This window comes from Moschus berezovskii, chromosome 5, assembly GCF_049115385.1.
Source record: "Moschus berezovskii isolate FMDL1 chromosome 5, NW_MosBer_1.0, whole genome shotgun sequence".
NCBI lineage: Eukaryota > Metazoa > Chordata > Mammalia > Artiodactyla > Moschidae > Moschus > Moschus berezovskii.
The window spans coordinates 81,286,366-81,314,025 of NC_142464.1; the positions used below are offsets into that span (position 1 = coordinate 81,286,366).

Genomic DNA, 27,660 nt, shown 5'->3' on the forward strand with positions numbered 1-27,660 from the left:
CTTCAAATACCAATACCTCTATGAAGTATGCCCAGGTAGCAAGAAGCCATCTGTCTCTCTCTCCATTTCTCTCCTACTCTTTCAAATAGCTCCCTCCAGTTTCTAGTTGGTATTTTATCATGTCATAGAAGGACTAATGCTAAAGCTGAAACTCCAATACTTTGGCTACCTCATGCGAAGAGTTGACTCACTGGAAAAGACTCTGATGCTGGGAGGGATTGGGGGCAGGAGGAGAAGGGGACGACAGATAATGAGATGGCTGGATGGCATCACCGACTCGATGGACGTGAGTTTGAGTGAACTCCGGGAGTTGGTGATGGACAGGGAGGCCTGGCGTGCTGTGATTCACGGGGTCGCAAAGAGTCGGACACGACTGAGCGACTGAACTGAACTGAGACCTTTCATTTCATCTTCCACAGACTTCTGCCTCGCTCCGCCTTTAGAGACCTGGACACTTCTCCGCCCCCAGCGGTCGCCCCGGAAACGCACGCTACTTTTAGCTGAATTTGTTCCGTGAATCCTTTTCAACCTCCTCCTGAGGTCCGATGCCTCATTCTTTCAGACCCGCTTCGTATAAGGTGTACCAACTCTATCTCCGCAAATTTCTAGCTACAAGAACTAAGACCGCTGTTTTCGAGGCTGACTCCTGGATAGGGACGCTTCGGAATCCGAAGCGCTTAGCAACCGCCGGCTTCCTTCTCCGCCTGCCCACCTCCGAGATCCTCTTCCGGGGCAGAGGTCGGTTCGCCTCTCCTCCAAGATGGCGAGCGGCGGCAGCGGTGGGGTTTCGGTGCCTGCGCTTTGGAGCGAAGTGAACCGTTATGGCCAGAACGGTGACTTCACGCGCGCTCTCAAGACCGTCAACAAGAGTAAGTGTCCGGGGAGCGCCGGGCGGGTGGGAGGATGCAGCCCCCTTGCGACGCGCGCGACCGTCTCCGAGCAGATGCGGGGAGGGGAGACCCCAGCCGCCCGCTAGGGCCGGAACGTCCGGCGGGCGCGGGTCGCAGTCCATTTGCTCAACCCGGCCAGCTCTGGGTCCTGGGTGGCTTAGAGCCACGTGTACTTCCCTCTTTAGCTCCCCCCGCGAGAAGCGAGGGAGGGATTTAAAGAGACCGCAGCTATCAACGTCTTCTGTAAACTGTTTTTATTTTACTCCGTTGTTTTCACGCCTTATTTCGCAAATACTCCACGTTGCTTCCCTTTTGCTTTCCTTGTAGTGGAGTGATCAAGACAGTATTGCTAAGGGAGCTTTTTCTTTTGGGCCGCAGCACGGGGGAGGAACCTGCCTGGGACACGTAATTTGGAAGCTAGTGCTGACGAAGTGGAAGCTGTACAGACTCAGGGTAGAGGAAAGGGCTGGATCTGGATGTTAGGCCTGTCATTCCCACAGATAGAAACCCTCCAGCGTCCAGGACAAGAACATGTGTGTGTGAAAGCACTAACATTTGAAATAATGTTGCAAAAAAGAAAGGTGTATTCTGTTTTTTGTCCAGTAACTGCTCGTTTTTCGAGTAAACTCCTCAGTGTGACGTTCAATTCATTATATTCTTTTATCATTTACTACCTAAGTGTAATATAACCATGCTTTTTAATGCTCTCTGTCGTGCTATATTGTTTACTGAAGATATTGCCTGTATTTGTTCGGTTTGGAAATGTAATTACCTGCACAGGGTTTGACTGTTCAAAGCAGTAATAACACACAAGGTGTTTCTGTAACATACAAGTATGAATTTTCAGTAATCTATTGCTGAGTTAATGTGAAAAGAAGTGATTGTGCCCACAATGCACTTTTTGTGATTTCACACATTGAGGAAAATAGCTACTAACGCGAATTATTTGATTCTTAAACTTGTTTTGAATTAACTTTGGCCTTTGGCTAGGCCTGCAGCCAATATTAATCAGCACTGTAGTATTTTGCAGGCATTCTTTAATCAGCAAGGGCTGTCAGTTTGTTCTCCAGTATATATTTTCTTAATTGATAGAAAATACTCTGATTCTTAGACTGAGAGTTGAATTCCTATAGTTGCCCAAAAGCACGAGGAGTGATCCTAGTCATTTGGACACGGAACAGCTCTTTAGCATTGACACTTGGCCAGCTGAATTCTTCCTTGTATTTCTTTTTAGTTATATTAGCCGAAAAGGGAAACTTTGAATGGTGTTTGGAAATATTGCCAGCAAAATAAATTGTACATTTTACGGTATACACACACAGTTTATTTATACAGAGTATTCTCATGTAATTTTCTTAATAACCTTGAAAAATAGGTAATGCTTTCATACTCATTTTGCAACCAGAAAGTTGATATTTGGCAGTCAAATGACTTGCCCAAGACCTCAAGGCAGTTAGTGACAAACTTATAATCAAGCCTGTCATGTGCTGCTAAGTTCTATGTGAACTTTTTTCTTTCCTGTGAAGTAATGAAATATGTTGTATATAGCATGCCCAAGATAAAAATGTAATAGAAAATAGCTTCATTCTTTATTTCACTGTACTTTTTTTTACATGCATCTTGAGAAGTTATCTCACTGGAAAGGCTAACTAGCTCCCCTTATTGTCACTTCTTAACTTAAAGATCAGCCATTTAAAAAATATTTTGACCAATCATTCCTGCTGCAGTAAAATTGGTGTTGTAGCTTCCTTAGGTGGAAATGTGCAAAGCGAATGGATTTAAAAATTGCTTCCCTAAAATTGCTCTCTAGTACTGCAGATCAACAAAGATGATGTTACTGCCCTGCACTGTAAAGTGGTATGCCTTATCCAGAATGGAAGTTTCAAGGAAGCCTTGAATGTCATCAACACTCACACCAAAGTGTTTGCCAAGTAAGTGATTTAATTAGTTGTTTGTACACGTTTACCACAGCTTTAACCATTTCCATGTTTTCCTCCCATTATTCAGTGATTTTTTTACCTTTTTCCTTCCTTTCCTCTTTTTTCCTCTTGCTTCCAATGGTGTTTCTGAAACTGGAAGGAACAGTAGTAACCTCTGTTCTGTCATGCCTTAAGGAGCCTTTTCTTTACACCTATCTTCCCTTTGAAGGGAAGGGAAGAAGAAGGGAAACTCTGGAGGGGCATGGGCCATAAGCAAGAGTCACAAGAGTTCTTGTGGTGTAGGGAGAGCAATTCAGCAGAAGTTTAATTTGAAAAAGGGGTGGGGGACAGAGGAGGGCAGAACACCTAGGGTAGGGATGTGTAAGTCAAGGTCGCTAGGATGGTCTGGCAGTCTTAGCCTGAGCTCTGTGCCTGTCTCCTTTGAGAACTGTTTAGGTAAGTATGATATTAGGCCAAGATCTTTCAGAGTTCTTTAGCAGTATTCCAAAGAATATATAGTAGTTTTTAAAATTTATTACTGTTTATTATTATTTTGGGGTTGTGCTGGATCTTTGTTGCTGTGCAAGCTTTCTCTAGTTGCAGCCAACAGTGACTACTCTCTGTTGCATACTCTCTGTTGCAGTGTGTGGGCTTGTCCTTGTGGTTGCTTCTCTTTTTGCAGAGGACAGGTTGTAGGCACACAGACGTCAGTAGTTGTTGCCTGCAGGCTTTAGGATGTGCAGGCTTCAGTAGCTGCAGCGCATGTGGGATCTTAGTTATAGGACTCGGGATCGATGAAACTTATGTCCTCCTGCGTTGGCAGGTGGATTCTTATGCACTGTACCACCAGGGAAGTCCAGCAGTTTTTTATTGTTATTTCATTTTGCATTTAATGAAATGTGAACTTAAATTCTGAATTGTTACTGTAATTTCATTTTTCTTTAGTTATGCCTAAGCCCCAAATGAAATGTGTATTGAAATGAAGGTTGTATCATTATTTATTCCTTAATGTTTATAAGGTACACAACAGTGTATTGTATACTTCCTTTTGTATAAGAAAAGGATATAAGAATTTCTATGTGAATTTTTTTGTGTTTGCAAAGACAAACACTTGATGCAGAAGCAATAAATAAAAATAGTCATTTGTAGGAGGTGAGGGGAACACAGTAGATTTGAATAACTGGAAGTAAAACCTTTCAGTGTATATCTTTTTGTTTTTTTACTGGGGCCAACTGCATGTATTACAGATTTAAAAAATTTTTTTAGACTTTACTAAAAATAAAAGGGTAATCAAAGAAAGCCCCAATAAAAGGTATACAGTTTTCCTCTAATAAACATGTTTATACTAAAATTCAGTGTTTTGACTTTGGGTGATTTTGTGAGGGGGGAAGGTTTTCAAATAGTTTTTTGTTAAGTCTGGTGGGTAAAGGATATTGCCATCTGCTTGATATTGCTTTTTCCTCATAGATTACGGTTGAAACTTCAAAATGAGTTTCATGTGTGACATTAATGTAGATGAATTCTTAACTCTATGTGCATAAGGAGTGTTTTTTGTAGTTGTGTGTTTACTAGCTGTTTAGTTACAAGTGCTGTGCTCTTTTAAGATTTCTAGTTACTTTTTCTTGGCTAATTATTCTATAACAAGTTAAAACAGCGTTTTATGGCTTATTATTTGATTCATAGATTTAAGAAATTTTGTATAACAACCCATTTAAAACAATGTTGAGATTATCTTTATATCTAAAACAGTTTTTAGCTAATTCAGAATTTCATTCTTATATATTTGCTTCAAAAGGCCAGTAGCTCTAGTAAAAATATCCATGAAAACAAGAGAGCCTAGGGAAATGAATGTATTTTCTATCACTTTTGAGCTGTCTGATTTTAGACAAGTCATCTTATTAATGATTAAATAACTTAATATGTATCAAGTGTGCTTAGTGGCTTATAGTGGGTGCTCTGCAGTGTTAGCTAATAATCACATATTGGTTTTTCCTTTTTCAGTAACTCTCTTTCCTTTGAGAAGGCATACTGTGAGTATAGGCTGAACAGAATTGAGAATGCCTTGAAGACAATAGAAAGTGCCAACCAGCAGACAGACAAACTAAAGGAGCTTTATGGACAAGTGGTAATTACTGCTTTATAATCCCTGTTTGACAGTCATCCTAAGTGAACGAGATTCTGCCTAGAGCAAGGAGCGGGGATGAGGAACTCCAGCCCATCCTGATGCTCCATTAAACTTGCCACCAAACCAATTCTTGAGGTTTGAACATATTCCCTCTTCTTGATCTTCATATGAGCAACTGCATGTATAGTGTTTTATGAACAAATGACTTCCTCAGGGTAGTTGGGAAATTAAGAACTATCCTATGAAATTTGAACTTTGTAGTTGGAAAGATGAAGGCCAGTAAGTTTATATACTATAGTTTTGAAGTAGTCTTTATAGTTTTTAACTGGTATTTTAAGTGTAAAATGAAGAAAATCATGATGAATAAGAATTTGGATGAATTCAGATGGTTCATGAAATCTCTGGAAATACCTTATTTTCAAAGAGTTTTGAGACATACAAATAAGCCTATAGGGTTATTTATGATAAGAAAACAGAAATGTTATACTAGAACTAGCAAAACCCTCTTAAAATTTTTTAAAATGTCAGTTTAGGGCAAATAATGTTGTATTGAATTATATATTGTCCCCAAAAGGTAGTGTTAGTTTAACAAAGAAAAATTTGGGCACATTTATGGATTATAGGTCCATAAAACACTTTTCATGTAAGCTGGGTTAGTTTAGGGTGAATGCCTGCATTTTGGTATTGATGAAGGGTATCCGTCTGCATACATGGTAGACTAATTGACCTAGAGTGGCAGTTCTCACTGCCCTTTGAGAACAGCTTTAATGGAATAAGCAAGAATTATGTTGTGTACACTTGATACTACCCAATACAATAGTTGGTTTCTGGGAAAGGGAAATGAAGAAGTATAATGAACCCCTAGAAATAGTAAGCCCTTTTGTTAACATCTAATTTTGTTCCTGTTTACTAGGGCTTAGTAATCTTCTGGGAAATTTTTTTTATTGTTGAGTCAGACTTAGGTAGCAAGGTTGATTTATGCAGAATGATTTTCTTTTACAACCCACTTAGACACTTACCTGACCTCAAGATGGGAGTTGATTCAATGTCTTTTCTTACTGAATCATGCCTACAAATATGCAGTATAGTAGAGATTCATTGCAAGTAACTTTTGGGAAGTATTAGTAGCATGCATAACTAATTGAAAAATTGTAAAGGAAAAACAGTTAATCTCCCACATTATGTTGAATTAGCTTTCTTATATAACAGTTCCAAAAAGGGTTTATACGGGGTTAGGGATATAACACAATACTTGTCTTCTCTGATTTTTGATCTGCTATTTATCTCTTCAGTTATACCGGTTAGAACGCTATGATGAGTGCCTGGCTGTATATAGAGATCTTGTCCGAAACTCCCAAGATGATTATGATGAGGAGAGAAAAACAAATCTTTCAGCAGTTGTTGCAGCTCAAAGCAACTGGGAAAAAGTGGTTCCAGTGAGTATCTCTGTATTCACATACAGCCATGAAACGTTCCTGTCTGGTGTTTGACTGGTGTTTTGCTCTGTGGCAGGAGAACTTGGGTCTCCAGGAAGGCACGCACGAGCTATGCTACAATACTGCATGTGCTCTCATAGGACAAGGCCAGCTGAGCCAGGCGATGAGAATTCTGCAAAGAGCTGAAGGTTGGATACTTGTTAAAATTATATGTAAACGTAACATGCATATAACTTTGCAAAGTATTTCCAAAACCTACATTTGATTTCTGGGACATTTTTAAGTGGAAATTATTGATGCAGTGGAAATTTCTCAGAATCCATCTAGCCCTTCACTTGGGATCCTGACTGTGTCTCTCTCTTGGTCTCTTATCCTTAAACCAGTTCTCTTGCCCATATTCAACCACACCAAAACTTAAGTTTGAGTAGTAGGTTTTTGAACGAGTTGCTTTGAATGTTAAATGCAAGTTAACAGAGTTAATAAACATTTGGTAAATGTTGTCATTATTATTGTTATTAAGTACACAAGTACAGTAACAGTATGGTGTGCCTGTGTGTGTGCCCGAGTATACACTACATTTGTGCATTGATAACACTATTCAAGCACATTTTCACTCCACTTAGTATGTTTCCATATACAGTACCTATATACTTGAAAGCTGTTACTAGAAAAAGAAAATAATTTATTAGAGAACTTAGTGACTGGTCTCAACTCTTGAAATATTTCTACTTGCTTCTGCATACATATTCCTTGGAAGCTATGAAAGTGATGTTGTAGAACTGCAGTAAATGATAAGAAGGAAAATAAGATGAAACAGGGTCTGGTTTATTAATACTGATGGTTAAAATAAGGGTCAAGGTTAGAGCACCATGAGGCAAAAACTGCATGTAAGAATTATGATTTCTGGATCATACCTAGCATTGAAGTGGTATGGAGGACACTCTCATACATAGTTTGAGGTTTGAATGTAAAAGTAGTGGAGGCTTTGCAGTGGGCAGTTTGAGGCAGTGTCGCAGATTTTGAAATTTGCATACCCTTTGATCTAAGAATTTCATTTCTAGAAATTTTAAGGAAAAACCAGATACATTCACACATATATATCTGTATGAATGTTCATAAGAACAAAAATTAAGAAACATGCATTTCTGTCCTATTAGAGGACTAGCTAGTTTTATTATAACCATAGAATAGATTACCATGTGGTCTTTAACAGTATTCGTGTTAAAAATAATAATGTAGATGTATCTGTGTTACAAAGATGTCCATAGTATATTAATGGGGGAAGGGAGGTTTCAAAACAGTAGAATATCCCACTTTCATTTAAAAATGCAACTGTGCATTTACATTAAAAAAAAATAGCTGAAATGCTAAAGAGTAGTTACTTCTGGGCAGCAGGAGTATTGTCTTTTCTATAACTGATTTTTTGCAGTCAACGTTTGTTACATTTATAGATTTTAAATTCCCTTAAAAAAATTTTAACAGGAATTACAAGTGAAAGAAAATGCCAAAGAACAAGAATAATCAAAGATTGATATTTATGTAATATGTTTGATGTTAATGATAAATCTCATATTTGCTTGTTATGAAAATTATCTTAAATCTTCTGCCTAAGAATTTTGTTTTTGCTCGTTGGAACATGAAAGAAATGAGAGTTACCCAGAAATGTTAATTTTAAAAACATTTTTTCTTATAGATCTCTGCCGCCGTTCATTTTCGGAAGACTCTGTAAGTATTCCACTGTGGTTTAGCCCAGATATTATACTGTGGCTAATATAAATTTGTAGTAGACTTCTTTGTGGTATTTATTGACTTTTTGAAATGATGCTGATTCATTAAATAGGAATCACAGAAACTCTCTGGAATCTTATTTGATGGAATTAAATCAACAAAAACCCTTATTTGATGGAATCTCTTAGGGTGAGAAATTATAATACAAAAATTTTATATGCCTTATGCGTTTCATTTTAAATTCATATAAATATAAATTCATTTTCCTGTTTTAGATGTAGGTCTCAGGTCTTTGAGTAAGGGTCTATTCATGGGAATTCCATGCATATTTCTTACAGAATTCTACCCTCATGATCTCCAGGGGTTTTTTTAAGTGTATAGTATTTTAAAGATAGTCGTGAATTACTTTCATTACAGAATTGTTTTTTCACTGATCTCTTACTGTTTTCTTGCTCATACCTAATTAGATAGTAATTTTCTTTAGGAACTTACCTTTGTCAAATATTTCTGAACATTCAGCATAGTTAGTCATTGAAGCCAGTCTCTTTTCTCACTCATAGTTCATGTCTTACTATAATACTTAAGTTTTATAATTTTCTTGTCAAACACAATGGCATAATGGGATTGGAAACAAATGCATCTGACACGCTTGGTGAACATATTCTAACCAGGTGAGAGTAGGAATGCCAAATATGGCAAAAAAGAGCAGCCTCTTAGCCTTGAGGATTCACTGTGTGGGCATCAGTCAGCTTCTCCAAAGGAATGGAAAATATAGATTAGTCTGGGGTATCAGTTAAGAGACTTGCTACTTTAATTACAGAGTTAGTTTCAGCTCTTGAAGTTCTTTACAAGTGATAATTACTAGTTAAAATTGTGTAATCTTTGGATTAGAATTATATTATAATTAAGAGTAAAGCATTCTGAAAATGTGTTTCTATGAGAAAATTGTTTCCAGAATTCAGGGGTATTGTTGTAAAAGTTTAAACATGCATGCTAGTTTTCACTGTTTTCTAATTCTTATGTTTTAAAGAATAGAAGTGATCAATGAATAGTATTCCTGAACTTGTTACCATGTTCTTCCAGAAATTTTCTTTTTGCCATTCTCATTTAAGTGTCCCTGTTTTGATGGCAATTCCTAAATTTAACAAAACTGACTCTATAGGACAATTCCTGAAAATTATATATTTTCTTTCTGTTTATTTAGTCTTTTGAATATGTGGATCAATTTGGAAAACTTATGGGGAAAAATTTTTTCTTCTTTTGCTTAGGATGGGACTGAAGAAGATCCCCAGGCAGAACTGGCCATCATTCATGGGCAGATGGCCTATATTCTGCAGCTTCAGGGTCGTACAGAGGAGGCTTTGCAGCTTTACAACCAGATAATAAAATTAAAGTAAGTGAGTTATAAAAATGAAGGGTCTTTTATAGGGGATAAGATTTCTTTTTAAAGGTCTCTTCCTTTTTGACTGTTACTTTTTGTTCACAGACCAACAGATGTGGCATTGCTAGCTGTGATTGCAAATAACATCATTACAATTAACAAGGTATGGACTATCCGTGGTTTCCCTACACTTGTATCTTAACACTGGAAGTATATTACCCCAGCCTTGTTCTAGGATAGGTTTTTTCCATAACGAAGTCCAGTTGCAGCAAAATCACAATGAGTGAGTGAGTGAAAGTCACTCAGTCACATCCTACTCTTTGCGACCCCATGGACTGTATGGAATTCTGCAGGCCTGAATACTGGAGTGGGTAGCCTTTCTCTTCTCCAGGGGATCTTCCCAATGCAGGGATTGAACCTAGGTCTCCCACATTGCGGGTGGATTCTTCACCAGCTGAGCCATAGGGGAAACCCAGGAATATTGGAGTGGGTAGCCTATCCCTTCTCCAGTGGATCTTCCCGACCCAGGAATCAGACCAGGATCTCCTGCATTGCAGATGGATTCTTTACCAACTGAGCTATCAGGGAAGCCCAGAAATCACAGTGGAGAGTATTATTTAACTCTCATAATGATTCTGCAAGGTGTGTTCAAATAATAGAACTATTTTGTAGCTATATACTCTGAACTTTAAAATCTTACCCTTTTCCCATTATTTATTAGAATTATATTTATTCTATATGATTATATAATGTTAATATAACTATAATAATATTTCCCATTATTATCATTATATGGAGAATATTTGTTAGAGAAGTAATTAGACTTTGATTTCTTCATCTAGTAAGTCTGAATGCAAGTTTTCTGTTTATATAGTTTTTGTCTTTCCAGTGGTTTTTGTTCTGAGGGAGAAGAGCCATGGGCAGGTTTTCTCTTTTTCCATCACCCTCCTCAATCCAAGCCCTGAGTAAAATATTACAAGCATGTATATAAGCAATCCTAATGAGTACTGTGTGAGTAAGAGTAAATACCTTTTGAAACATTGTTTTAATGGGAAGATATTTCAAGTTCAGATTTGAAATTCAAGTCAATAGAAAATTAGAAAAGTAACAGTTGGTTTCTTTTGGTAGGCTGTGTGATTTTCCAAGTGCCAGCTTATTTCATCCTCACAGTTTTCTTTTTGGGTGACAGTAACATATCTCCAACTTATAGAAGTATAATCTGAGGCTCAGTTCAGTTCAGTCGCTCAGTCGTGTCCGACTCTTTGCAACCCCATGAATCTGAGGCTAAAAGGAGTTAAATGATTTGTATAAGATCACAGCCAATAAGAGGTAGAACTTGGGTTCAGATTCTAGTCTCTGACTCCAAAGTGCTCTCCTTCTAGCCATGTATGGTATTTCTCACCTCATTTGGCAGAGATTCAGAGGGTTCACATATGTGGGATAGTGGTATTGAAAGGTAATAATTACAGAGTGTTGCAGGCCATTGTCATGGTGTAGGTTTCCAGAAACTGATGCTGTCATTTGATTCTTAGCAGCAAGATCTACCTGCTTATGTTCATGAACAATTTGAAATGCTAGTAAGGACAAATTGTTTTTAACTGATATATAAATAGTGGGGAGGAGTGTGTGTGAAGTACTAAATATCTCAATCTATTAGATTAGTGCAAAAGTAATTACAGTTTCAGACCCTGAATTTTAAATCCTTGTAACTAGGCTCAAACATATCTTTATTAATAGGAACCATTACAGTCAACACATCAAAGAGAAATAAGTTTGTTTATTCCTATAGCATAAAAATTCATGCTTTGGGATTTGATGAATTCTTAGAAAGCATTTTCTGCATCCTACTTGCTGGTTGTGGAAGCGTTTTCCTGCAAAAAGTGGTCGAGATTCTTGAAGAAGTGGCAGTCAGCTGGCAAGAGGTCAGATGAATATGATGGATGAGGCAAAACTTTGTAGCCCAATTTGTTCAGCTTTTGAAGCATTGGTTATACAATGTGTGGTCAGACTTAAACACGGAGAAGAATTGAGCCCTTCCTGTTGACCAATGCTGGCTGCAGGCGTTGCAGATTTCGATTTCATCAATTTGCTGAGTATTCTTCTCAGATGTAATGGTTTCACTTGGATTCAAAGAGCTGTAGTGGATCAGACCAGAAGCAGACCACCAAACAGTGACTATGACCCTTTTTTGGGTGTAAGTTTGACTTTGGGAAGTGCTTGGTGCTTCTCGGTCCAACCACTGAGCTGGTCATTGCTGGTTGTTGTATAAAATCCACTTTTCGTTATATGTCACAATCTAATTGAGAAATAGTTCATTGTTGTGTAGAGTAAGAGAAAATAACACTTCAAAGTGACGATTTTTTTTTTTATTTTCCGTCAGCTCATGAGGCCCCCACTTACTGAGCTTTTCCACCTTTCCCAATTTGCTTCAAATGCCAAATAACCATAGAATGGTTGGCATTGAGTTCTTGGGCAACTTCTCGTGCAGTTGTAAGTGAATCAGCTTCAATGATCCTCTCAGTTGGTCGTTGTCAACTTCCAGTGGCCGGCCACTGTGCTCCTCATCTTCAAGGCTCGTCTCCTTTGCAAAGCTTCTTGAACCACCACTGCACTGGATGGTTATTAGCAGTTCCTGGGCCAAATGTGTTGTTGCTGTAGTGAGTTGTCTGTGCTGCTTTATGACTCAATTTGAACTTGAATGAGAAAATTGCTCAAATTTGCTATTTATCTACCATCATTTCCATAGTCCATACCACCATTTTCATAGTACATATGAAATAAACAGCAAGTAATAATTCATTAGCAAAAACTATAAAGCAAGTAATGTGCATTAAAATGATACATAACATAACTGCATTTATTTAAGAGTGTGTTCAGTATCAAATAGCAAAGTTCAATAATACAAAACCAAAATTACTTTTGCACCAACCTAATAAATATATTTATATACTGAATTTTTCTTCAGTCAACATTTCTGAATTTTTCTTCAGTATATTGCTGAGTCCGTTCAGTTCAGTTCAGTCACTCAAGTCATGTCCGACTCTTTGTGACCCCATGAACCACAGCACGCCAGGCCTCCCTGTCCATCACCAACTCCCAGAGTCCACCCAAACCCATGTCCATTGAGTCGGTGATGCCATCCAACAATCTCATCCTCTGTTGTCCCCTTCTCCTCCTGCTCTCAATCTTTCCCAGCATCAGGGTCTTTTCAAATGAGTCAACTCTTCACATCAGGTGGCCAAAGTATTGGAGTTTCAGCTTCAACATCAGTCCTTTCAGTGAACACCCAGGACTGATCTCCTTTAGGATGGACTGGTTGGATCTCCTTGCGGTCCAAGGGACTCTCAAGAGTCTTCTCCAACACCACAGTTCAAAAGCATCAATTCTTCGGCACTCAGCTTTGTTTATAGTCCAACTCTTATATCCATACATGATCACTGGAAAAACCATAGCTTTGACTAGACGGACCTTTGTTGACAGAGTGATGTCTCTGCTTTTTAATATGCTGAATCCATTAGGTAATGCAAAATAAATATGAAACATGGTCTTAATTATTATGTAGTGTTAAAAATATCATTCTAGTGTTGAAAAAAATTGTGCACATTTAAATTTCTAGTCAAGACACTTTGTAACTGTGGTATTTGGTGAGAAAAAAAATCTCTGAGTTGGCTAATTTGAGCAGAGCCTTGAAGGAGGGATATGATTTGAAGGTTAAGCATTTCCCATGCCTAAGCATATGCAAATGGCTTCTGAGGGGACAGTGAGAGCAAAAGATACATACACGCCAGCTAGTTTCAAAAAAAGGTTATATATATTGATGATCAAAGTGTGGGAGTCCTCAGAAAATATAAAATTTTATTAAGTGCCATGATGGCAAAGTTTAAGAGAAATCTGGCAATGGCATGCATGGTGAATTTAAGTATTAAAATAGTGACATAAGGGTACCAACTAGAAATATAGTTTCTTAAGGATTAATATGTTTCTTGCTGTATGTTTAAGATAATTTCACATTGGATTGAAGCTTCATACTCAAAAAGTAAAATTTATTTTAGATTTCTTCTTTGCCTCCTTTTAGTCTTTAGTAGAAAACCTGGTTTTAAAAGCACAGTGGTAACACATATTTGCAAATAAATATTTAACAAAGCTAGAATGCTATGCTGGGAGGCACTCAGATGTCTGGTTGTCCTTCTCAGGGTGCAGCATGACTTAGTTCCTTTCATTCTTATTCCATTCCATTTGTTTATGTATGACAGTATGTCAGAGAGCAGTAAGTTACGTTACTCATTGGTCATCTAAATTCTTAAGATAGTTTGTAGAAATTACAAATTTAGGTATCTCTGTAATCCTGATTTTCACTGTAAGATTTGTGCAGTCCCTCTGTACTTTTAATCAAAAAGCTAAAAACAGGCAGTTAATAGTGGAAAGGTAAAACCAAGAACCCAAGCCAAATTTATATGCATCATAGTAGCATAGGCACCCCAACCAGGTATATTATCTTCCAAGCTCTCTTGTTGTGTTAACATAAAATAAGACCTTGGAGTGTTGAAAGAGTTGAAGTCTAAGATTGTGTTAATTATGAGTGATCTTTTTTTTGTCAGGACCAAAATGTCTTTGACTCCAAGAAGAAAGTGAAGTTAACCAATGCAGAAGGAGTGGAGTTTAAGCTTTCTAAGAAACAACTGCAAGCTATAGAATTTAACAAAGCTTTACTTGCTATGTACACAAATCAGGTAGGTAACGGAGCTCTGGTCCCCCTGACTAAACCGTTTGGAGTATGGTACATGATCCATAATGGGTATATCATTCCAGTCTGTATTTTCATTTTTTTGTCTTTAATTCATGCATACTTCAGAATGTCATGTATCATAGATTTTAACTGTTAAATAAGTAATTTGCCCAATTCTTTGTAAAGGTGTGCAGTTGGTGGCTTCTAAGAAGAAAACACTGTTCACAGCTGTAAATGAGATACTTTTCTCATTATCTTATTTCTAATTTCTCTGAATTAAAGGAAAAAATCAAAGGTGCTGGTCATGAGTATAAATTTAAGAGCCATCTTTCATTATAGTTCATGCATAATCACCTCAAGCTATAAATGAGGTCGATTCTAACTCTCACATGTGTAAATTCTAATTAAGTCATGATTTTGCACTCTTCTAGAGCAGGAGTTTTCAGTGGGCTGAGAGGCAGTAACGTTTTCATTATTTAGAACTGAGTCATATTGTTCTTAAATACTTTAGCAAGAAATACCTGTACATTCTGTTGCTTCGAAGCAAAGGGTGACACTTGATATGTGTGTGTGTTTAAACAAAATTCTGGAATTTAGGCATCCAAATGAATATTTAGGACTTACTTTTCCTAAATGCTTTAAGAACCTGTAGTTTATATTCCGTAAATGGAAACCTTTTTTTTTGTAAGAAAAAACTGAGGCTACTATAAACCACCTCTCTCGACCTAAGTGGTTCTTCACCTACGATTTTGTTTCAACTGATTTCCTTCCACCTCCCCTATGCTTCTTTTCCCTTTGGTCACTCACTTAATGTTTGATTTAATTAACCAGCTTATGGTGGGGTGGGGTGTGAAATACTGTTTTTTAGGCAGAACAGTGTCGCAAAATATCTGCCAGTTTACAGTCGCAAAGTCCTGAGCGTCTCCTTCCTGTGTTAATCCAAGCTGCCCAGCTCTGCCGTGAAAAGCAGCACATGAAAGCAATAGAGCTGCTTCAGGTAAAAGAATTGAGTTTTTCTTGAGATGTCAGATGGCTGCAGCCTTGTTTCATTTTCATTATGTTATAATAATGTAAGCCTTATAAATTTCATGGAAAAATGAGGAAGTATTGATAATATACCGCTAGATACATGCCAGTTCAGTTCAGTTCAGTCGCTCAGTCATGTCCGACTATCCGCGACCCCATGAATCACAGCACGCCAGGCCTCCCTGTCCATCACCAACTCCCGGAGTTCACTCAAACTCATGTCCACAGAGTCGGTGATGCCATCCAGCCATCTCATTCTCTGTCGTCCCCTTCTCCTCCTGCCCCCAACCTTTCCCAGCATCAGACTCTTTTCCAGTGAGTCAACTCGTTGCATGAGGTGGCCAAAGTATTGCAGTTTCAGCTTTAGCATCAGTCCCTCATTCCAATCCCAAAGAAAGGCAATGCCAAAGAATGCTCAAACTACCGCACAATCGCACTCATCTCACACGCTAGTAAAGTCATGCTCAAAATTCTCCAAGCTAGGCTTCAGCAGTATGTGAACCGTGAACTCCCAGATGTTCAAGCAGGTTTTAGAAAAGGCAGAGGAACCAGAGATCAAATTGCCAACATCCGCTGGATCATGGAGAAAGCAAGAGAGTTTCAGAAAAACATCTATTTCTGCTTCATTGACTATGCCAAAGCCTTTGACTGTGTCGATCACAATAAACTGTGGAACATTCTGAAAGAGATGGGAATCCCAGACCACCTGACCTGTCTCTTGAGAAACCTGTATGCAGGTCAGGAAGCAACAGTTAGAACTGGACATGGAACAACAGACTGGTTCCAAATAGGAAAAGGTGTACGTCAAGGTTGTATATTGTCACCTTGCTTATTTAACTTATATGGAGAGTACATCATGAGGAACGCTGGGCTGGAAGAAGCACAAGCTGGAATCAAGATTGCTGGGAGAAATATCAATAACCTCAGATATGCAGATGACACTACCCTTATGGCAGAAAGTGAAGAGGAACTCAAAAGCCTCTTGATGAAAGTGAAAGAGGAAAGTGAAAAGGTTGGCTTGAAGCTCAACATTCAGAAAACAAAGATCATGGCATCTGGTCTCATCACTTCATGGGAAATAGATGGAAAAACAGTGGAAACAGTGTCAGACTTAATTTTTTGGGCTCCAAAATCACTGCAGATGCTGATTGCAGCCATGAAATTAAAAGATACATGCCAGACTGACTTTAATTCTTGGGCTGCATCTTTCTTTATATAAGTTTGCATTAGTAAATGTTTGCTGTAAACTCTGAAGAATACTTTTTATTTGGAGATCACTTTAACAGTAGTTAATGATTTGTTAATGGAAAAGGAAATGGCAACCCACTCCAGTGTTCCTGCCTGGAGACTCCCATGGACAAAGGAGCCTGGTGGGCCACAATCCATGGGATCGCAAAGAGTCGGACACAACTGAGTGACTAACACACACACACACAATGGTTTGTTTTAGATTTAAAATACTAATAATGTATTCTCTAGTTAAAGTCCCCATCCTAAACATCAATTACAGAAATACTGACTTGATTTTTAATTAACCAGAATGAAGTGCTAAATCACATTGAATTTCCTGAGAGTAGACTACATTGGAAAATTGGACAGTGTAAAATTAGGACCACCTTCAGGGGAAATGTTGCTGAATAGGGATAAGGAGTAAAGAGTCATAATTTTTTCTTAGTATCTTAAAAAAATCTGTGTAGTAATCTTAATTATTATTTTTCTGCTGGTGACTTCTTAGAAACTTGATGTTATTGCACTTACTTAATAATTTTGAAGCCAAGAGCATAATTTTGAAGCCAAGTGGGTATCGAATAAAATTTTTTCAAATTTAAACATTTGTTCTGAAACAAGAAATTTAATATTTTAAAACCAGATTTAAAATTTAATAAGGCTAAAATAAGCAGTTAGAATATGTACACTTAGTTGCATAAATTAAATGTGATTTCCCCCCCACCCCAACTATTTAGGACTATTCAGATCAGCATCCAGAAAACGCTGCTGAAATTAAGCTGACCATGGCACAGCTGAAAATTTCCCAAGGTAGTCATGATTATTTCATCATGATCAAAATAATCATGTTAACGGAAATATATGGTTGGAATGATTCTGAAGTATTTGTAGACTATGTGATTTTTTAAATTTTTGCATCATAGTGAAGCATAATGCTGTTCCAAATACGAAGCTAGACTTACGAGCTCCAACAGATTTAGTAGTGAGTTTAGTATGCCTTTTCTTGGGTTAATTCCTAAATTGTTAGAATGTTTCTCAAACTATGCCTTGAAAGTCTGTAGAAGCAAAGAATTCATCTGTTCTATACTTAAATTTCCTGGATATGTATGTCTTGTGTAGAAATGCTTATGTCTATCACATGGTAGTGTTTGCATGAAATAAGTGTGACTTTGCATCCTAGTTTTCAAAATTTCTTATTTAGTCCTTTATTCTTCTTTTATACTTTATAACCCATATCTTTGGTAGAAAAAGAGGCAAAGAAGTTTAATGAGAACTTACCATTTTTGAATCTTAAAAGAAAACTAGTAGTTTTTTTGTTTATGATTTTGAACCAGTGTTGAATGAGTGTCTAGAGCTGTGTTGTTTCTATTTGGTAGCCACGATCCATATTTAAGTTTAAATTAAAATTAGACGAAGGTTAAAATTCAGTTCCTCAGTTGCATTGACCACATTTCATAAGTTTTGTACCCACATGTGGCTGGTTGGACTACACAGATGGAGGATGTTTCCATCATCACAGAAAATTCTGGCAGACTGCTGTCAGACAGCTCTGGTGTCGGCCATAAACCGAAACAGGTGTATTCTCAAGGGGGTGATGATTGGTTTGGTGGGAGCAGAGGACTGAAAAAATCTTTTGGATATTATGATGGCTAGAATGAAAATTTCAAGGGTAGAGGGGAGGGGAGTTGGCAATTAGGGAAAAAAATGTCTGAAAAGGCTTCTTAGTAGGGTAATAATAATGAAAAGCAGGTTGAAACCAGCTTCCCTTTTCTCAAATTTCTTTTCTTAATCTTTTGTTTCTTTTTCCTTTTCCCACCTCTCTTTTTTCTTTTTCTTGCTTTCCTCTTTAATCTTCTTTTCTCACCGAGTTTTCAGTTTATTTTTGTGAAGATAATTTATCATACTAATTACTGAGAGTGAATGTGTCATGGTTTTTGTTTTGTGAAATGTTTAACTTACTGAGTTTTGCAATGAATAGAAAACTAGCGTTTCAACATTGTAGGACTACTGTCCATTGCGCTCATACCTACAGTAACGATTTCAAGGCCTTTAAGGAAGGACTCCTACCTTTAAGTTACCCTCTGAAAAGAGAGAAATAGAATTCAACAGGCTGAGAGTTGGGAGACTTTTCAGATAGCAGTTCTATCATTAACTTTGTGGGCGTGAGCAAAGTATGTTGTTTCTTTAGGATTTAATTTCCTTTGTTGGCAAACTGAGTAAATATTGATAGAATACATTATTTCCAAGGTCCTAAAGCTTGAGTATTTAGAGATGTTCTAAAATATGACTCTTAAATTTTCTGCTTTCTTTTTTTCTCCACGAGATGCTTTTTTCAATGTGATGCTGATTTTGTTTTTGTTCTCTTAAGGTAATATTTCCAAAGCATGTTTGATATTGAGAAGCATAGAGGAGTTAAAGCATAAACCAGGCATGGTGAGTTTATAACTAAAATATTTTAAGACTGAAAAAGTAATGGAATTAATATAAGTTCACGGGTGTATCTGATATTTCTTTGTTTTCACTTGAATTTCTGCCTTTTTTTAATATATTCATAATATAGAAGTAGTATTAAAAATAATAGCTTTCTGGTGTAAATTTCATTTCATTTTATGCTCTGCTTTGCATTGATTTATTATTAAATGTGTTAGGAACAATTTAGGCCTTGTATTACCACTGAAAGAAAGAAAGTGAAGTCACTCAGTCGTATCCGACTCTGCGACCCTGTGGACTGTAGCCTACCAGGCTTCTCTGTCCATGGGATTCTCCAGGCTAGAATACTGGAGTGGGTTGCCATTGCCTTCTCCAGGGGATCTTCCCAACCCAGGGATCGAACCCGGGTCTCCCGCATTGGAGGCAGACGCTTTAACCTCTGAGCCATCAATTACCACTGAAAGCCAGCCTTAAATAATCTAAGACCATAATAGGGACTTTCTTAGCCTATTATTTTATCATGTCTTCAGTTTTGATTTCTTTTGAGTTAAAACAATTTGGTAATAGTGACCAACAAATTTAGGTTTTAGTTCTCTGATTATTCAAGCATCACAGGTTTAGATCACTAGTATAGCTGTGAACACATCTGTTTCAAAGTAAAGACGAAGTCTGTAGTGGTGGTATGTGCATTTATCGTACAGGGACTGTTTCATTCTCCAGCACAGCTTGTTTACAGATGGCACTCAGTAAATGTATAATAGTATTATAGTAGTGTTTTCTCTTGAAGAATCTTACTTTAAGACTGGACTGTGATTACTTTATGCTAGAATCAAATATAATATGTGGCTGAAAATAATCTTTGCAGATATTAAAGATTATTTTCAGCCACATATTATTATATTTTGTTTCTGTTATCTTTTTTTCTAATTAGTCTAGCCGGAGGTTTACTGATTTTTCCCAGTGATACAGCTTTTTGTTTCTGCTTCCTTTTGGTCCTCATCTCCTATTGCTGCTTCCCCTTTCACTCCACTCCAGCTTCACAAGCCTCCTTGCTGTCCCTCCAGCACATTAGGCAAGCTTTCGCTGGTTTTATATGGCTTATCATGGGAGTTTAACCATGCTAGTGTGTTTATCTCCGTGATCATGTCTTGAATGCTTTGACAGTGTCTTATACTATACAAACTAATTTTCTAAGTGCTTGTTATCAACTTCTGTATTTACCTTGCTGTGGACTGGTAACAAACCATTTGTCAACTAGCCTTAGAGGAGGTATTTTTTTTTATAGGTAACCACCTTTGCATTTGGAAAGCCCCATTGTTCTTGATATTTCTAGTTACATGCTAGCAATTTTTTTGATGGATTGGGTACTAGCAGAGAGCCTAGCAACCTTTATTTGCTGTTTCTTTAATGTTACTCATTTTCAAAAAGTTTATTCTGAGAGAGATGAAGGAATTCTGTTCACTCATTTATACCTTTGGCTGGGTAGGTGTCTGCGTTAGTGACGATGTACAGCCATGAGGAAGATATTGACAGTGCCATTGAAGTCTTTACACAAGCCATCCAGTGGTATCAAAACCATCAGGTAAATAAATGGAGTAAAATGTTATGACAGTACATTTTTGCATAAGAATTAAAAGCTGTAGTAATGATTTCATACTTAAGGCAAATTGAAACATTTCAACTCACTGTTCAACAAGTGGAATGCTATTAGACTGTCATTCAGTTTTTAAGTATACCAGGTCCAAATAAAGTTATTAGAAGTAAGAAATGGCTGCAAAATAAAATTTTTTTAAAAAAGCACAATTATGTTTTCTGAAGCTCCTTCCTGAGTGTGTGTATGTGTGTTTGTGTGTGTAATATCAAGAAAGAAGAATAGTAATTGTACATGACTGCATATAAGGGAGCTCGTCTTTAGTGGCTCTGTAGAGTGGAGCCACTAAAGTAGAGCCCATGGATGGTAGCGACTGATAGAACAGCAGTACATGAAATGATTGTGTATCTCTAATAGGAACATCTTTGCTTTTTCCAGTATGGGTCTCTGCATAGGCAGTATCTAACTTGAACACACAGGTGTACATACACACAGGTGACATGAGTACTGTTAGCACTGTTAGCAGTGAAGAGAGATCAGTGTTCTAGGAAGTATTATGTTAAATTAATGTTTGAGAGCTATAGTGAAAAGATTTGATTATGTAGTAATACTTCTAGTTGTAGATAAGACAGTTTAGATGGAGATGGATTGTATCCCAAATTCTTAAATTGGTCTTCACTTGTACTAATTTATCTGTCCTACTGTGTGTGTGTCTGTGTGTGTGTTTGTTTTTGTTATTTTGTGCATTCAATAAAACTTAAGGTGAGAAATCTAATGGATAGGTCCATTTTAAAGATCTAGAGAATAAAACTTCATTGACTTGCTAGATATGTATCTTAAACTTTTTTTTCTTTCTTTATTGAATCTATAGCCCAAATCTACTGCTCATTTGTCCTTGATAAGGGAAGCTGCAAACTTCAAACTCAAATATGGGCGGAAGAAGGAGGCAATTAGTGACCTAGAACAGCTATGGAAGTAAGCTTTGAAGGGTGGAAGTATAGAAATCCAAGTTTTATTGCTCTTTTTTGACATGTGGGAGTTACTTTGCTTGTTTATATTACTTTTTGCAGTTTTATAGACTGTTTAGTGACTTTTTCTTATTTCTTCTTTTAGACAAAATCCGAAAGATATTCACACCCTGGCGCAGCTTATTTCTGCTTACTCACTTGTAGATCCTGAGAAGGCAAAAGCGTATCCTTTTGATTGTTCCAGGCCTCTCTCAAGTAGTGCACTAGATCTCTTCCCTTACCTGTTTTGACCAGGGCCTTTTTGTTATAAATTTCAACAAACAAAACCCTTCCTCTAACTAGTAAAAGCAAAAATGAGAATTTATTGATCACTGTGACCTAAAAATAGTGATATTCAAATGGGATACAGTTTGATTCATAAGCAAAAATGCAGTCAACAAGATGCAGCTTTTATCTTTCCAGGTTCAAGTAGAGTAGGAAAAAAATTAAGAAAAAGCATATTTTATTGGGTGGTTGCATATGATTCTGAGGTATTCTGATTAATGCTCTTAGGTCACTTGCCCATCTCAGTTACTGATGTAAGAGAGGGTTTAGTGCCCTGATTGGCTGAGTTTGGACCATGTGTGTTACTCCAGTATGGGTGTGATCCCAAAACCAACATGGGATGGTACATGCTAACCAGCCACAAGTCTAAACCTTTGCAGTGAGCAGATCTGTTTTATAAGCATGATAACTGTTTTGGAATAGAGTTTTTATTAAGCCACCACTTTGAAGTACATCACCAAGTTAAGGAATAAATGATTATGACTCCTTTCCCAAGTTCTCCTTTCATAATATAGTATCTATAATTGACCTTATTATCTGCTGACTTGTTATTCTATAGAAGACTTAATATTTTTTTGAGAAGGGAACCCAAAAAAGAGACTTTTCCTACTGACATAGATACATTGGCAAAATATAAATGTATATATATATATTGTCTTCCTGAACAAACTCTTGTTCTGTCATAGTCTTAGTAAACACTTGCCCTCATCGGATAGTATGTCTCTAAAAGTAGATGTTGAGGCTCTTGAAAATTCTCCTGGTGCTACGTACGTTCGGAAGAAGGGTGGAAAAGTTGCTGGAGACAATCAACCAAAGGAGCAAGGGTAATGTTTTTTATTATAATATTCACTAGTCCATTCTAAAGGAGATGAATCCTGGGTGTTCATTGGAAGGACTGATGCTAAAGCTGAAACTCCAATACTTTGGTCACCTCATGCGACGAGTTGACTCACTGGAAAAGACTCTGATGCTGGGAGGGGTTGGGGGCAGGAGGAGATGGGGACAACAGAGAATGAGATGGCTGGATGGCATCACCGACTCAATGGACATGAGTTTGAGTGAACTCCGGGCGTTGGTGATGGACAGGGAAGCCTGGCGTGCTATGATTCATGGGGTTGCAAAGAGTCAGACACGACTGAGCAATTGAACTGAACTGACTAAATGCCAACGTTAAAGTTATATAAGGGGTAAAAAATGCATTCTTAAAAAATTTCCACGTGAATAAAGTCCCTTTTGTTTCTTTTCTCCTTTGCTGTGTCCAGCTTTTTGTCCTTGTTACCCATGCCCTTCCCCACCCAGCATTTACTAGTACTAATTTAGTGTGTATACATCCAGATCTTTTTCTTTGTGTTTACACATGAAACTGATCTTGGAATACTTTTCCTATATTGGATTTTTTTCTTTTTTTTTTAATAGAAATGGGATTATATTGTATTTGACTGTTTTTGAACTTTCTTTAATAAGTCTTGGAGATTTTTCCATATTCTCAATGTAGACATATTTTATTCTTTTTGTTCTTAGTACTGGGGCTTCCCTGGTGGCTCAGATGGTAAAGAATTTGCCTGCAATGAAGGAGAACCAGGTTCAGTCCTTGGGTTGGGATGATCCCCTGAAGAAGGGGATGGCTACACACTCCAGTATTCTTGCCCAGAGAATTCCATGGACAGAGGAGCCTGGCGGGCTATAGTTCACAGGGTCACAAAGAGTCAGACATGACTGAGCGACTAACGCATTCATAGTGTTCCATAGGCTAGATGTGCCCAACTTAACATCTATTTACCTGTGAGTTATTGATGTACATTTAGTACATCATTTAGAATTCTAAACCAAAGTTCAGATGAGGTTTATTTTGCTGATTTGGAGGAAACATTAGCCAGCTTCAGTAACTTACAAGAAGTCAAATTCTGATTCTTTCCTTGTTCCCATACATTGTCATCTCAAAAATAGCAGACGCCTGCTAAATAAAATGTTCGCTTAAGATTCTGTTTGTGACTCAGGATAAATAGAGAATGGAAGAGATACACCACTTTCCCGATTTTGTGACTTTCATAAATTTTCAGTCTTTTCTCTTTTGAATGACTTAAAATATAATTTTTCATAACTTAATAATATATGTATCAGCAACAGTATATGATTGACCTCATTATGAGCCCTGTACTTGTTCCTTTTTAACTTAAATAAGGAATTGGCGTCTCAGTGATAATATTGTTTCAAATTTCGTTGAATCATTGTCCCAGTTTCAAGCCTTATCAAGAACTCCAAAATAATGAATTCAAACCATATCTTGGGGGATTTTCATATAATGCCTATTTAAATATTTTCCATTTTTTTTTTTGTTTTTTCTTTTTCAAAACAGGGCTGGGTAATTAGTAAGAACATACAGTTCCTTTCTAATCCTTTAATCTTCTTTGTCTTCTCTTAGACAGTTACTAAGATGTTCATTGACTCAGTTTCAGCACAGTATTTTCATTAGGCATTATTAATGCTTTTTTTTTTTTTTTTACTTTATGTTGACTTTTTGATACAAAGGATTAATTTCTTTTGAAGTTATATTATGTTGCTGACAGAAAATGAATCATTGTCCTTGCCCACAAAAGAACTTCAGTCTAGAAGAAAGAAATAAGCCGCAATTGAAAATAAAGGTTGTATGTGCTATCACTGTGCAGGCATAGAGGAGTACACCAGAGGAAATGGTCAGTCCTTCCTGGGAACAATGGGAGTTTAAGAAAGGCTTCATGGAGGAGGTGACTGTGTTGACTAGAGGAAGATGAGGATGAGATAGGCAAAATGTGAGCAATAGCAAAGAAGTAAGAAATGCAGAGACTTTTTGGGAAATCGTAGATATGGTTGTGGAGTATAATTTGTAGAGACAAATCCCTGTCTGCCCTTTTCCCACCCAAGGCCACAACTGATGTTAAGTTACCTCGCTCCCAGAAATATTCTTTGCCTGTATGATATTTGTGCATATTCTTCTGGCATAGATTTTAATTACCTATTTACTAGTTTTGCCAAATATAAAGTGATTTACCACAGAACTGTAGATTTTTGTGCTTGTACAAATTTCTTTTTACATAGATTTAATATGTGCCAGTGTAAATTGTATCTCATCTGTGAGAACAGTTGTCACCCATTTTCTAAACCACCTTCCAAAAACTACAGTATTTGAAGCTTGATTAAATTTAACCTGAATAAATATCCAAACTGTTTCATTAGCTTTGGTGTGGTGACACCAAATCTTAAACTTCACGATAAAGTACCTAGCTCATTCTTTTGCACATGCTTAATGCTCTGTAATTTATCACAGTGATAATGATCTTTCTTCTCTTTGTAGACAGGGAGAGTTGAAAAAAAAGAAGAAGAAAAAGAAGGGTAAGGCTTTTTTTTTAATCTTTAGATTTCTTTCTATAAAATAAAAGGTTAAGCTTAGCCTTAGAAATCTTCAGATATAAATAAACTTGTCCTCTCATATCTTTGAAACTGAGTTTTGACTGTGATTAACATTTATTTAAATTTCTAACTTTAAAGAGTCCAGTTCTGAAGTTTGCCTAAATTCAAATTGTTGCTCTAGTAACATTGCTCTTTTGCTGTGACTGTGAACAGGTTCTTAACGTACCTTCCTGAGTTTTTCATCTGTAAGATGAAATATGATAGTGTATACCTCATAGGATTAAATAAAATACTGCATATAAAAAGCTCATAGAACAGTGCCCAACACACAGTAAGCTCTTATACAGTAGAGTGCCTTTGGCTACAAGTACTATAGAACTCCATCAAACTGGTGGAAGAAAATTGACTGTTTGTGAAACTGACAGTGTAGAGGAAGGTTAGCATTGAGGTTGGTTTATCCAGTAGTCGTTACCTTTCTGTTCTCCTCTACTGTGCATAAAACTGAATCCCATTAGAGTGATCAGATGTTTATTGGAAACAGGGCCACATTCTTGTTATCCAGGACAAAGGGAGCCTACCTGAATTTGGCAAGTCTTTCCTGTTAACCTGACTGGGGCAACATAGGTCAGTGTCCAGCCCTGGTACTGCCAATTAAATTGCTTTCTACAAGGACTGTACCAGTATGTACCAGTATATATCTTCTGCCAGTATTGTTTGTTTCCCACAGTCTCACCAACACTCGATATTCTTCTTCTTAGAATAATTTATCCTTTAAAATTTTTTCTTTTTTTTTGGCTGTACTTCACAGCCTGTGGGATCTCACTCAGTTCCCTGAACATGACCCATGACTGTGAAAGCCCAGAGTCCTAACCACACCAGGGAACTCCCGTGTCCTTTTTATTTTTAATCAGTGAGCTCAAGCATCTTTTCACATGGTTAATGACTTTTATTTCTCCACGCTTTTATGCCCATTTTCTATATATGATTTACCTATTATCAAAAACTAATTCTATATTAAGAATATTAATTCAGTTACATAGTATTCAAATGTTTTCTTGTTTTGTTTCTTTTGAAAAGTATCTTTTACTAAATGAGAATTAAAATTTTTTTATACAGATACACCTATGAAATATTAGGGCTTCTGAATTTTATGTTATGCTTAGAAATAAGGCCTCTTCTGCTACTAGATTATAAAAATAAAACTTTTCTCAGATGAATCTATTTCAGTTTTAATGTTTAGTCCCAAGTTTGGACACAGTGTTTAAACAAACTGTCTCGAAAACATTATGCACAGATCTCTCATTTCTTTATCAATTAATTGTTACACAGGAAAACTGCCTAAGAATTATGACCCAAAAGTGACCCCAGATCCAGAAAGATGGTTACCAATGCGTGAACGTTCCTACTACCGAGGAAGAAAGAAGGGTAAAAAGAAGGATCAGATTGGAAAAGGGACCCAGGGAGCAACTGCAGGAGCTTCCTCTGAACTGTAAGTCACTGCTCCCCAGTTGTGCATAGGTTGCTTCTTTCTGAGATCAACTCAAGGTCATTAGTAAGAAATTTTTAAAATATATTTTCAGTATGAGAGTTACAGTCCGATAGCCTTTAATTAATGTTTTGTAATAGGGTTATATAAAGGAAAGATAATGGGTTGTCTCTGGTTTGGTTGTATTGTAAATACTAGAATTGTAGGATTGTATTGCAAATGTTTAGGATTATAGTACCTTCAAAAAGAAACTAAATACACTGAGTAATTCAAGTAACCAAATATCTAGATAAACAGAAATAATTTGACTAGAAAGCAGAATTTAAAATGTTACTAAATGAGTTTATTTCTACATGGTAGGAGTATAGATCATTGAAAGTTTTTTTTTTTCTAGTCTTTCTAAAATTTGACATGTACCATCTATTACATTTTAAAATTAAAAAGCAGTAAAAGTTGTATTCAGGGAAAAATGGACAGGGAGTTGAGGGACACACCTTAAAAGAAAATGTGTGTGGGGACTTCCCCCATGGTCCACTGGTTAAGGCTCCACACTTCCACTGCAGGGAGCACAGGCTCGATCCCTGAGCAGGGAAGCAAGATCTCGCATGCTATGTGGCACAGCCAAAAGAAAAAAAATACGTATGGGAGATTGTAAGGGGTGGTTTCCTTTGTTGAGTGTATGAATGACCAACACTTTCCGATCTGATGATTTCAGGGATGCCAGTAAAACTGTGAGCAGCCCACCCACCTCACCGAGACCTGGCAGTGCAGCCACAGCGTCTACGTCTACAAGTAATATCATACCCCCACGACACCAGAAACCCGCTGGGGCTCCAGCAACGAAAAAGAAACAGCAACAGAAAAAGAAGAAAGGTGGAAAAGGTGGCTGGTGATTAGAACTTTCTTGTTGCAGGCCATTTTTAAATTAGCCTCAGTGACACAAGGAACATAAATAAAGGTAACACAGCAAGAAGCACAGAGCTGCTCCCTCTCCCATCCCTACATTTTCATGAAAT

General features: G+C 37.2%; 1 protein-coding gene across 1 annotated transcript; it reads left to right on the forward strand.

Moving 5' to 3' along the window:
* The first annotated feature begins 715 nt into the window (after positions 1 to 715).
* SRP72 (signal recognition particle 72) lies at positions 716 to 27,617 on the forward strand. Its single transcript, XM_055434744.2, has 19 exons — positions 716 to 869; positions 2,701 to 2,821; positions 4,811 to 4,934; positions 6,227 to 6,370; positions 6,447 to 6,558; positions 8,064 to 8,095; positions 9,367 to 9,491; positions 9,585 to 9,642; positions 14,078 to 14,209; positions 15,074 to 15,202; positions 17,196 to 17,268; positions 18,827 to 18,891; positions 20,375 to 20,470; positions 21,351 to 21,454; positions 21,593 to 21,670; positions 22,458 to 22,595; positions 25,103 to 25,140; positions 26,488 to 26,647; positions 27,360 to 27,617. Exons 1-19 carry the CDS (start codon positions 761 to 763, stop codon positions 27,535 to 27,537), a joined length of 2,016 nt encoding a protein of 671 aa, XP_055290719.2. The 5' UTR covers positions 716 to 760; the 3' UTR covers positions 27,538 to 27,617.
* The last annotated feature ends 43 nt before the right edge of the window (positions 27,618 to 27,660 follow it).